This window comes from Carcharhinus amblyrhynchos, chromosome 6 (genome assembly GCF_965287045.1).
Source record: "Carcharhinus amblyrhynchos chromosome 6, sCarAmb.v2.hapA, whole genome shotgun sequence".
NCBI lineage: Eukaryota > Metazoa > Chordata > Chondrichthyes > Carcharhiniformes > Carcharhinidae > Carcharhinus > Carcharhinus amblyrhynchos.
In genome coordinates, this window is record NC_137329.1 from 67,771,191 (window position 1) to 67,784,306 (window position 13,116).

Sequence of the window (13,116 nt, forward strand, 5' to 3'; positions counted from 1 at the left end):
CTACTACACTGTTCACATCAAACACTCCCAGGACAGGTACAGCAGTGGTTAGATACAGAGTCAAACTCACTCTACACTGACGCCATCAATAACACTCCCAAGACAGGTACATTACAGTGTTCGATTACAGAGTAAATCTCCATATTCCACAGCAGTGGAGCAAGTTTTGTTTCACTAATCAGCTGTGTGTTGTGGTTAAATCTGTCCTATCGAGAGTTCTGGATCCCATACCAACTGAAAATTTGTTTGAGACAGTCCAAAATGGCTAATATAGAGATCCTAGACATCAATGTTAACTTCACTTAAATCTGGATCCCACGCCCAGCAAGCTGCACCATCCAATTTATTTATGTCACAACTAAATACAGATTGTCTGTGAAAATGTTTGGTTTCCTCCCTCACTGCAGCTCTGACTGTGTCCTGGCCAGCTCCTGGCCACAGACAAAAAGAAACTCTAAATTCTTTCTTTTCAACAGATAATCTGAAATGGCAGAACCATAAAAATCTGAAGCCAGAAACAGCTACTTCCCAGCAAAGTGATATTCAGTAATGTCGGGTAGGCCTCACCCAGAACCTTGTTACCTCTGGACTCAGAAAGTTTATTGCTCTCCTGACTTTTATCCTACTTTCCACCGCATTCAGTTCATCCAAACTCCTCTACACACATTCTAACTTGCTCCAAGTCCATTCACCCCTGGAGTTGCTGGGTTCAACAATGCCTCAATCTGAACAAATCTCCCCCAGCCCCCCAAACCTGTGAGATATTTGCACACTCGCATCAGAATAAATCTCATTTTAATCCATGTGCCATTGGAGGCCTTTCCTTCAGATGCTAAGATGAATTCACTCTCTAAGCTCCACTGTCTCTCTAGTTAGGGACCAGATCAGAAATCCAAAGTATAGTTAAAAAGTTAGATTAGACTCAAACTATTTTTTATTTTGGCATTAGTGTGCGGAGGATGAGATGGTTCAGTCCAGGTATGATTCTATTGGCACACTAGGAAGCTTTTATCAAAACAAACATGAAAAATAACAATTCTAAACTGTTGCCTATCTCCATTAGTTCCAATTTAAGTCATCATAGATTAAAACCCCTCTTCAAAATCAGTTAGCAAACAACACTTTTTACTTGTTAGAAGTTCCAGAGGCTGTGAACACCCCAGAAGAGAAATAGAGAGAGAGAGAGAGAGACATCTGTCCTCTGACACTTAAACAACAGCCTCCAGAGAATGAGAGAGAGTTTAGCTCCATCCATTCACATGACCATCTCTTGTCAATAAAACTAATTCAAGCCTACTCTGAAACCCCAGGGAAAAACCAGTAATAAACAAAAATGCATGAGCTCAGATTAAAACAAGCACCCCATTATCTAGGATCATTTATTCTCCTGCATTTTTAGCATGGAGCTGCCTATTTTGCAGTCAGATCAGCACCAGGCAAACCGGAGCTGAATTTTAAATGTACCCCTTACAATAAACATGATATAAATATATTTCTTAAGGGCACAGTATTATCACACTCTTTCCACCTTTAATATACTCCTTCATGTCTCTTTTACTTTTTAGTCACTTTTCCTAGCATCATCTCATAACACGATGACAAATGTTTGAGAATGTTCCTGTGACTATATTAAATGTAGTGTGTTGTTGACAACTGTTGACAGAAGTGTCAGATCTTGGTAAAAATTTTGTTCATCACAATCTTTCAGCTGGAGAGAGGCGTTGCCTTTTACTGTCTGCTGGCATTGGAACTTTTCTCCCCTCCTGCTTCACTCTCTTGTACAACAGCAAGTAGGCAGTTTCATCCCTGCAGGAAGAAAACATTCATAACCATTACAGTGGAGCATTTCTTAAAAACTCACACAGTCACTACCCCGTGGGCAGGAGCAGCACATGGACCAATAGTGCAAAATGAAGAATGACAGCCGGTTCACTTAGTACACTCCCTATAACTTTGAAACTGGATCTAAAATATATGAGAGAATGTAAAGGGGTTGGGAGGAGAGTGGGCAGAGTGACATTTTCATAGTTAGGAACAAGACCTGGCCATTCAGCCCCTTAATTCTGTTCTACCATTCAATAACAAAAGCCGTTTCAGATACTGAGAAGCTCAAGTCCAGTAAAATAGGAGAGAATGAGTTTAGTCTATGAGTGAGGATAATGATTGCAGGAGAGGACTTTCACTTCCTGTTTCCCACAAAACTTTTCCAATGGAAAACCAGAAAGGAGCAGCGAGAGAGATTGACAAGTCACAGCAATCCATTACACCCAGAGTCAGCATGGTGGTGGCTGCTATCTGCTGGTGTTCTTGCAGTTTGTGGCAAAGCTTGTCCCTGGCTCTTTGGATCCTGAACCTTGTGGGGGAGGGGGGGTTCAATTATGTAGTCAGTCAGGTGGATACAGTCTTCCACTGTGTGTCAGTCAGGTGGGTACAATCTACCACTGTGTGTCAGTCAAGTGGATACTGTCTTCAACTATGTGTCAGTCAGGCGGGTACAGTCTTCTATTTTCTGTCTGTCAGCCGGGTACAGTCTTCCACTGTGTGTCAGTCAGGCAGGTACAGCCTTCCAGCGTGTATCATTCAGGCGGGAACAATCTTCCACTGAGTGTCACTCAGGTGGCTACAATCTTCCACTGTGTGTCAGTCAGGTGGGTACAGTCTTCTACTTTCTGTCAGTCAGGCAGGTACAGTCTTCCACTGTGTGTCAGTCAGGCGGGAACAATCTTCCCCTGTGTGTCAGTCAGGTGGCTACAATCTTCCACCGTATGTCAGTCAGACGGGTACAGTCTTCTACTTTCTGTCAGTCAGCTGGGTACAGTCTTCCACTGTCTGTCAGTCAGGCAGGTAAAATCTTCCACTGTCTGTAGGTCAGGCAGATACAATCTTCCACTATCTGTCAGTCAGGTGGGTACAATCTTCCCCTGTCTGTCAGTCAGGTGGATACAATCTTCCACTGTGTGTCAGTCAGGCAGGTACAGTCTTCCACTATGTGTCAATCAGGCAGGTACAGTCTTCCACTGTGTGTCAGTCGGGTGGCTATAGTCTTCCACTGTTCCTCAGTGAAGTGGATACAGTCTGTCACTGTGCATCAGTGAAATGAATATAGTTTGTCACTGTGTGTCATTCAGGTGGGTACAGTCTGCCACTATGTGCCAGGTAGCTTGATAGAATGTACCATAGAATGTCAGACAGTCTGTTGCTGTACATCAATCAGGTTGATACAGTCTGCACACTGATTTTCAGTCACATGGGTATAGTCTGCCACTGTGTGTCAGTCAGATGGCTATAGTCTGCCACTGTGTCAGTCAGGTAGTTAGTCTGCCACTGTGTGTCAGTCAGGTGGCAACAGTCTGCTGCTGTGTTTGAGTTGGGTGGATACAGTCTGCCAGTGTGCATCAGTTAGCTGCGTACTGTCTGCCACTGTGTGTCAGTCAGGTACATATAGGCTACCACTGTGTGTTACTCAGGTGGGTACAGTCTGCCACTGTGCTTTATTTAGGTGGGTACAGTCTCCCAAAATGTGTCAGTAAAGTGTTGTAATATCTACCATTGTGTGCCATCAGCTGCAGTCTCCTGCAGTGTGTGTCAGTCAGATGGGTACAGTCTGCCACAGTGCATTAGATAGCTGGGTACAGTCTGCCACAGTGCATCAGTTAGGTGGGTACAGTCTGCCACAGTTCATCAGTCAGGTGGTACAGTCTGCCAGTGTGCATCAGTCAAGTGGGTACAGTCTGCCACTGTGCATCAGTTAGGTGGGTACAGTCTGCCAGTGTGCATCAGTCAGGTGGGTACAGTCTGTACTGTGCATCAGTCAGGTGGGTACAGTCTGCCACTGTGTGTCAGTCAGGTTGGTACAGTCTGCCACTGTGTGTCAGTCAGGTGGGTACAGTCTGCCATTGTGCATCAGTTAGGTGGGTACAGTCTGCCACTGTGTGTCAGTCAGGTGGGTACAGTCTGCCACAGTGCATTAGATAGCTGGGTACAGTCTGCCACAGTGCATCAGTTAGGTGGTACAGTCTGCCACTGTGCATCAGTCAAGTGGGTACAGTCTGCCACTGTGTATCAGTTAGGTGGGTACAGTCTGCCAGTGTGCATCAGTCAGGTGGGTACAGTCTGTACTGTGCATCAGTCAGGTTGGTACAGTCTGCCACTGTGTGTCAGTCAGGTGGGTACAGTCTGCCATTGTGCATCAGTTAGGTGTGTACAGTCTGCCACTGTGTGTCAGTCAGGTGGGTACAGTCTGCCACTGTGCATCAGTTAGGTGGGTACAGTCTGCCACTGTGCAACAGTCAGGTGGGTACAGTCTGCCACTGTGCATCAGTTAGATGGGTACAGTCTGCCACTGTGCAACAGTCAGGTGGGTACAGTCTGCCACTGTGTGTCAGTCAGGTTGGTACAATATGCCATTATGTCAATCAGGTGGACACATTTTGCCTCTGTGCGTCAGTGAGGTGGGTACAGCAAGTGATTAGGAAGGCAAATACAATGTTGGTGTTTGTTGCCAGGGGAATGGAATCTAAATGTAGATTGAAGATGGAGGTGAGGAGAGTTATTTTCTCTCAGAGCATTGTAAATCTTTGGAATTCTCTTCCTCAGAAAGCGGTGGAAGGTGGCGCAGTTAATTCTTGACTGACAAGGGAATCAAAGGTTATTATTGGGGGTTCAGTAGAATGTGGAGTTGAGGCTACAATAAGTTCAGCCGTGATCTTATCAAATGATTTGCAGGGCCAACTGGCCTACTGCTGCTCCTAATTCCTATGCCTATAAATGTATTGACCTAGGAGTTTGTATCAACCGAAATAGTCAGAATGCTGGGCTCTCACTCTCCTGATCAGCTAGACTTGTGAATGGTCTCATGGCCTAGATTGGTTGGAAATCTGTCTGGTGGCTTTTGTGATGCACTTTCTATGGGTTGCGCGACAACCGGTTACTACACCAGTTACACCAGCACTGCTAACCATAATTGGAAACTGCTGAACTTTGCGCGAGTCTGTGCAAAGCCATTCGGTAAAATTGCTGGAACACTGAATGAAAACGTGTAATGCCTCTGCCACACATTCATCTGATCAACTACAGCCAGAAAATGGATGACAGGAGCATGGTAAATAAACTGGGAAAAAAATTCTGATTAACACCAAAGCTGTACCTGGGCCAATACTGAGCACCCAGCTCACTCCCATGTGGAATCCAATCTGATTACTGTTCAGCATCAGCAGAAACCATGAATGGAGGCTTTCAGTTCAGTTTAATAAAATACTCACCATGGCGAGTCTTGGCACCCAAAGGTCTGCTTGACATCACCCCAATTCACCTGTCAATGAAACATAGACATAGAAACTAAGGAGTATGCCGTTTGGCTCTTCGAGCCTGCCCAACCTTTCATTTTGATCAGGGCTGATTATCAAATTCAATATCCCGATCCCCCCGTCCTCCCACATCCCTTTAGCCCCAACAGCTATATCTAATTTCTTCTTGAAATCAGACAACATTTTGGCCTCAACTGCTTTCTGTCATAGAGAATTCCACACACTCACCACCATCTGGGTGAAAAAATTTCTCCTCATCTCAGTTCTAAAAGGTTTAGCCCTTTGTCCGCAAACTATAACTCATAGTTCTGGACTCCCCCACTGTTGGGAACATTCTTTCTGAATCTACCCTGTCCAACCCTGTTAGAATTTTGTAAGTTTCTATGAGATCCCCTCTCACTCTTCTAAACTCCAATGAATATAATGCTAATGGACTTAGTCTCTCCTCACATGACAGACCCGCCATCCCAGAATTTAGCCTAGTAAACCTTCGCTGTACTCCTGTAGAATGACAGAAAAGAAAAAGAAAATTCTATAAGATTGGCAGACTCTGCTGGGGTTTTTGTTTAATCAACTTAGATGTTCACCTTATCTATGGACAGCAAGTTTGCTAGTAATGAAGTGTTTTAAATGCTTCGTAGTTTTAAAGGTACATGTAATACCTTTAATTAGTTCATATATATAAATATATCTTTTATACATTTTTGGAAGTTAAACAAAGAAACTTAGATGCACAGAGTGCCCTTTGATACCAAACACATGTTAAATACATTCCTTTAAAGCACCCAACGGTTGGAATCACAAGGCCATAAAGGAAACTTAATTGCCTCACCAGACACCTTATCAGAAACAACTGATACAAGAGTGAGTTTTAATAAAGCTGCCTTCGCAGTTTCTGATCAAAACAGAGTCAGAAAAATATTAATGTCTTAGTTAATGAAGAGTTATGGTAGGAGACTTAGTGGCAACTGACAAGAATTAATGGTAACTTAATGGTACCTGTCACACTGTAGGTAGTGATGAAAAGCTCAGTCATTGAACTGATAAGCAATGTGTACATGTGTTTCGTAATGTTGGCAATAAATAAAACTTATCAGGGTTACAATCAGAGAATATCCTGAAGGCAAGTTGAGTTGACTACATCCCTTAGAGATTCAGTAACTTCACTGACAAGGTAATAAAATACTAATGACTTTAGTAGGCCTCCTTTATCGATTTAAGGATGTCCATGTGTGACTGTTTTAGTGAAGATGCTTTGTAAGGCTGCTATCAAAAATAGAGTAAAAAGTCTGACAACACCAGGTTTAAGTCCAACCGATTTAAACCTGGTGTCGTCAGACTTTTTACTGTGTTTACCCCAGTCCAACGCTGGCATATCCATACCATGATCAAAAATAGAGACATGATGTCTGACTAAGAGACTAGAGGACAGGCTTAGGGATGATATATTGGGGTATCCCACGAGGTATCATGATCTCATAAATCAGGGTGGTTCAGTACTTTTTCTATTGAATCAATACGTAAAGTATGTCATTTGTAACACTTCTGATTGGATTGTGTCCAACTGACTGAGCTGCAGAATTGTATAAACCAGGATGATTTTTTTTGTCTGTTGGAGTGGTGTCTCTGATCCATTGTGTCGAGAGACTGTCCCCCTTGCTAGCAAATAAAATAAAGACAATCTATCAGTTAAGTATCTTGTGCTAATGTGTGTCTGTGTTAAAGTCAAACTCAGAAGTCATGATTTTGACACTCCCTCGATAGCAAGGACATCCTTCCTCAGATAAGGACACCAAAACTGTACACAATACTCCAGATGTGGCCTCACCAACAATTGCAATAAAACATCCCTATCACTATACTCAATTCTTCTCACCATGAAGTCCAACTTACCATTTGCCTTCTTTACAGTCTGTTATACCTGCATGCTTACTTTCAGTGACTGATGCACAAGGACTTCAAGATCTCATTGAGAGTTTGTCTCTCTCAATTTACACATCATCATTATTATGGCATGTACAGCACAGAGCATGCACCCATGTTTAGAGAACATGTATCACGGAGTATGCAACTGTGAGTGTGCAACGGGGAGGTGTGAGTGTGCAAGGATAAGGTATGAATGTACAAGGGAGGGATGAGTGTGCAAGGGGACGGGGTGAGTGTGAAAATGGAGGAATGATTGGGGGACGGAAGAGGGTAATTGGGGGAGGGAAAGGGGTAAGTGGGGGAGGGAAGAGGGTGAGTTCTCCTTCTACATTGTCCCAATCAAACACTCCCAGGACAGGTGCAGTACGGGGTTAGATACAGAATGAAGGTCCTTTCGTACATCTCCATCAAACACTCCCAGTACAGTTACAGCACAGAGTTAGATAAAGAGTAAAGCTCCCTTTTCACTGTCCCTATCAAATACTCCCACAATGGATACAGCATGGGGTTAGATGCAGAGGAAAACTCCTGCTAAATTGTCCCCATTAACACTCCCAGGGCAGGTACAGCATGGAGTTAGATACAGATAATGCTCCCTCTCCACTGTTTCCATTAAACCCTCCCAGGACACATACAACATGGGGTTAGACACAGATGAAAGCTTCCTCCACACTGTCCATATCACACACACCCAGTAGAAGTACAGCACGTGGTTAGATAAAGAGTAAATTTCCTTCGACACTGTTCCCATCAAATCATCAAATCTTCTTACTGTGTTTATCCCAGTCAAATGCCGGCATCTCCACATCATGACTTCCATCAAACACTCCCAGGACAGGGTTAGATCAAGAATAAAGCTCCCTCTACACCGACCCCATCAAGCACTCCCAGGACAGGTACAGCATGGAGTTAGATACAGAGTAAAGTTCCCTCGAGACTGTCGCCATCAAACACTCCTAGCACAGATACAGTATGGGATTCAATACAGAGCAAAGCTCCCACTATATTGTCCCCATCAAACACTCCCAGGACAGATACAGCATGGGGTTCGATACAGAGCCAAGCTCCCTCTACATTGTCCCCATTAAGTGCTGTCAGGATAGATAGAACATAAGATTTGATAAAGATTAAAACTGCCTCAACACAGTTACCATCAAACATTCCCAAGACAGATACAGCATGTGGTTAGATACAGAGTAAATCACTGTCCACATCAAACATTCCCAGGACGAGTTAGATACAGCACAGAGTTAGATAAAGAGTAAAGCTCCCGCTAAATTGTCCCCATTACACTCCCAGCACAGGTACACTAGGGGTTAGATAAAACTCCTTATACACGGTTCCCATCAAACACTCCTAGGACAAGTACAACACGTGATTAGATAAAGAGTACACTGTTCATATCAAACAGTCTGAGAACTGGTACAGCATTGGGTTAGATACAGATAAAGCTCCGTCTACACTGACCCTATCAAACGATCCTGTAAAGATTTGCATTCCAACCATTATTTTGTAAATTGAGTTTGTGTCTTTATATGCCCTGTTTGTGAACAGAACTCCCACTTACCTGATGAAGGAGCAGCACTCCGAAAGCGTGTGGCTTTTGCTACTAAATAAACCTGTTGGACTTTAATCTGGTGTTGCGAGACTTCTTACTGTGTTTATCCCAGTCCAACACCAGCATCTCCACATCACGATTATCAAACACTCCCAGGACAGGTGCAGTATGGGGTTAGATACATCTAGCCCTTCGAGCCTGCCCCGCCATTCAATAAGATCATGGCTGATCTGAAGTGGCTCAGTTCCACTTTCCCGCTTTCTCCCCATAACCCTTAATTCCCTTGCCTACCAAAAACCTATCCACCCATGTCTTAAATATATTTAGTGAGGCAGCCTCCACCACTTCAACAGGCAGAGAATTCCAGAGATTCACCACCCTTTGAGTGAAGAAGTTCCTCCTCAACTCCGTTCTAAACTGCTCGCCCTTTATCTTGAGGCTGTGCCCTCTAGTCCTGCTGTCCTTTCTGAGCGGGAAGAATCTCTCTACCTCTACCCTATCCATCCTCTTCATTATCTTATACGTCTCTATAAGATCCCCCCTCATCCTTCTAAACGCCAACGAGTATGGACCCAGTCTATTCAGCCTCTCTTCATAGTCCAACCCCCTCATCTCCGGTATCAGCCTAGTGAACCTTCTCTGCACTCCCTCCAAGGCCAAAATATCCTTGCGCAAGTGCGGCGAGCAAAACTGCACACAGTACTCCAGCTGCGGCCTCACCAGTGCCCTGTACAGTTGCAGCAAGACCTCCCTGCTTTTATATTCAATCCCCCTCGCTATAAAGGCCAGCATCCCATTTGCCTTCCTGATCACCTGCTGCACCTGCAGACTGGGTTTTTGCGACTCATGCACAAGGAGCCCCAGGTCCCTCTGCACTGTAGCATGCTGCAGCTTTTCGCCCTTTAAATAGTAGTCCCTCCTACTATTATTCCTGCCAAAGTGGATAACCTCACACTTGATAACATTGTACTCCATCTGCCAGGTCCTCGCCCACTCGCTCAGCCTATCTAGATCCCTCTGCAGACTTTCCACACCCTCCACACAATTTGCTTTTCCACTTATCTTTGTGTCATTAGCCATCAAACATTCCCAGGACAAGTACAACACGTGGTTAGATAAAGCTCTGTCTACAATGTCCCCATCAAACACTCCTAGGACAGATGCAATTCGGGGTTAGATATTGAATAAAGCTCTCTCTACACTGTCCCAATCAAACATTCACAAGGCAGATTCAGATAGAGAATAAAGCTCCCTCTATACATTCCCATCAAACATTCCCAGATAGGTACAGCAAGAGGTTAGGTACAGAGTAAAATTGCCTCTGCACTGTCCCCATCAAACTCTCCCAGGGCAGATAATGGTACGGGGTTAGATAATGAGTAATGCTCCCTCTACACTTCCCCATCAAAGAATCCCAGCACAGGTACAGTATAGAGTTAGATCAGAATAAAGCTCCCTCTACACCGTCCCCATCGAACACTTCCAGGATAGATACAGCACAGAGTTAGATAAACAGCAAAGCTCCCTCCTCACTGTCCCCATCAAACACTCCCAGAAAAGGTGGGATTAGATTGAGATTTGGGCTCCCACTAAACCTTCCCCCTAAACACTCTTAGGGCAGGTACAGCACGGGGTTAGATATTGAATAAAACTTCCTCTACACTGTCCCAAACAAACAAACAACCGCACAATCTCAAACAGACCATTGTCCACAGCAAACTACCCAGCCTCCAGGAGAACAGTGACCACGGCACCACACAATGCTGCCACAGCAACCTCTGCAAGATCATCGATACGGATGCCATCATCTCACGTGAGAACAGCATCCACCAGGTACACAGTACGCACTCTTGCAACTCGGGCTAAGTTGTCTACCTGATACGCTGCAGGAAAGGATGTCCCAAGGCATGGTACATTGGGGAGACCATACAGACACTATGACAACGGATGAATGAACACCGCTGGACAATCACCAGGCAAGAGTGTTCTCTTCCCATTGGGGAACACTTCCGCGGTCACAGGCATTCGGCCTCTGATCTTCGGGTTAAGTGCTCTCCAAGGCGGCCTTCACAACACACGCAGAGTCGCAAGGTAGAGACTGGTAGCCAAGTTCCGCACACATGAGGACAGCCTCAACCGGGATCTTGGGTTCATGTCACACTATCTGTAATCCCTACAACTTGCCTGGACTTGCAAAATCTCACTAACTTTCCTGTCTGGAAATAATACACATCTTTTTTACCTGTGCGTAATGCTCTGTCCACTCACATTGTCTGTACCTTTAAGGCTTGATTAGCTGTAAAGACTCACATTCCATTCATTATTCATGTAAATTGATTTTGTGTCTTTATATGCCCTGTTTGTAATCAGAACTCCCACTCACCTGACTAAGGAACAGCCAGTTCCAAAAGCTAGCGGTGTTTGCTACAAATAAACCTGTTGAACTTTAACCTGGTGTTGTGAGACTTCTTACTGTGTTTACCCCACTCTAACCCCGACATCTCCACATCATGCCAATCAAACATTCACAGGGCAGATTCAGATAGGGAATGAAGCTCTCTCTACACATTCCCATCAAACATTCCCAGGTAAGTACAGCATGAGGTTAGATACAGAGTAAAACTCCCTCTGCACTGTCCCCACCAAATTCTCCCAGACCAGGTACAGTACAGGATTAGATACTTAGTAATACTGAGGTTCTACCAATACATAAAGGTCAAAAGAGTAACTAGGGAAAGAGTTGGGCCTCTTAAGGATCAACAAGTTCATCTATGTGCGGATCCACAAGAGATGGGTGAGATTCTAAATGAATATCTCTCATCAGTATTTATTGTTGAGAAAAGCATGGATGTTAGGGAATGTGGGGAAATAAATAGTGATGTCTTGAGGAGTGTACATATTACAAAGAAGGAGATGCTGGAAGTCTTAAAGTGCATAAATCCCTGGAACCTGATGAAGTGTATCCCAGGACATTGTGGAAGGCTAGAGAGGAAATTGTGGGTCCCCTCGCAGAGATATTTGAATCATCGATAGTCACAGGTGAGGTGCCTGAAGATTGGACAGCGGCAAATATTGTGCCTTTGTTTAAAAAGGGCTGCAGGGAAAAGCCTAGGAACTACAGGCCAGTGAGCCTCACATATGTAGTGGGTAAGTTGTTGGAAGTGTTTTGAGAGACAGCATCTATAGGTATTTAGAGACACAAGGACTGATTAGGGACAGTCAGCATGGCTTTGTGAGTGGAAAATTATGTCTCATAAAATTGATTAGTTCTTTTGAAGGGGCAACCAAGAAGGTAGTTAAGGTTGTGCAATTGATGCTGTCTACATGAATGTTAGCAAGGCCTTTGACAAGGTACTACACGGTAAGTTGTTGCATTAGGTTAAATCTCATGGGATCCAGGCTGAAGTAGCTAAATGGACATAAAATTGGCTTGATGACAGAAGCCAGAGAATGGTTATACAGGGTTGTTTTTCAAACTGGAGGCCTGTGCCTCAGGGATCAGTGTTGGGTCCTCTGTTATTTGTCATTTTTATTAATGATTTGAACATAAGAACATAAGAACATAAGAAATAGGAGCAGGAGTAGGCCATCTGGCCCTTCGAGCCTGCCCCGCCATTCAATAAGATCATGGCTGATCTGTCGTGGCTCAGTTCCACATTCCCGCCCTCTCCCCATAACCCTTAATCCCCTCTCTTATCAGAAACCCATCAACCCGCGTCTTAAAAATATTTAGCGAGGTAGCCTCCACCACTTCAACGGGCAGAGAATTCCAGAGATTCACCACCCTTTAAGTGAAGAAGTTCTTCCTCAACTCCGTTCTAAACTGCCCCCCCCTTTATCTTGAGGCTGTGCCCCCTAGTCCTACTGTCCTTTCTGAGCGGGAAGACTCTTTCCACCTCTATCCTATCCATCCCATTCATCATCTTACACGTCTCAATGTGATCTCCCCTCATTCTTCTAAACTCTAACGAGTACAAGCCTAGTTTATTCAGCCTCTCCTCATAGCTCAACCCCCTCAACTCCGGTATCAGCCTAGTAAACCTCCTCTGCACTCCCTCCAAGGCCAAAATATCCTTGCGTAAGTACGGCGCCCAAAACTGCACACAGTACTCCAGCTGCGGCCTCACCGATGCCCTATATAGCTGCAGCAAGACCTCCCTACTTTTATATTCAATCCCCCTCGCTATGAAGGCCAGCATCCCATTCGCCTTCCTGACCACCTGCTGCACCTGCAAGCTGGGTTTGGAATCCCATTTTTAACCACTCATTCATTGAACTTGGGTTTTGGATGAACAGCACCACAATTTAGAAACAGTTAGAGTGTAT

The 13,116-nt window shown here is 44.5% G+C and overlaps 1 protein-coding gene across 1 annotated transcript in view; it reads right to left on the minus strand.

The window, feature by feature from the left end:
* Positions 1-1,060: 1,060 nt before the first annotated feature.
* The window catches only part of LOC145344350 (ubl carboxyl-terminal hydrolase 18-like), a 108,049-nt gene continuing 95,993 nt past the window's right edge, over positions 1,061-13,116 (minus strand). The window contains exons 10-11 of the mRNA XM_080191479.1: positions 5,262-5,311; positions 1,061-1,806 (exon numbers count right to left, since the gene is read on the minus strand). Coding sequence (XP_080047605.1) covers positions 1,695-1,806; positions 5,262-5,311 — 162 coding nt within the window. The 3' untranslated portion in view covers positions 1,061-1,694. The remainder of the gene's footprint in view (positions 1,807-5,261; positions 5,312-13,116) is intronic.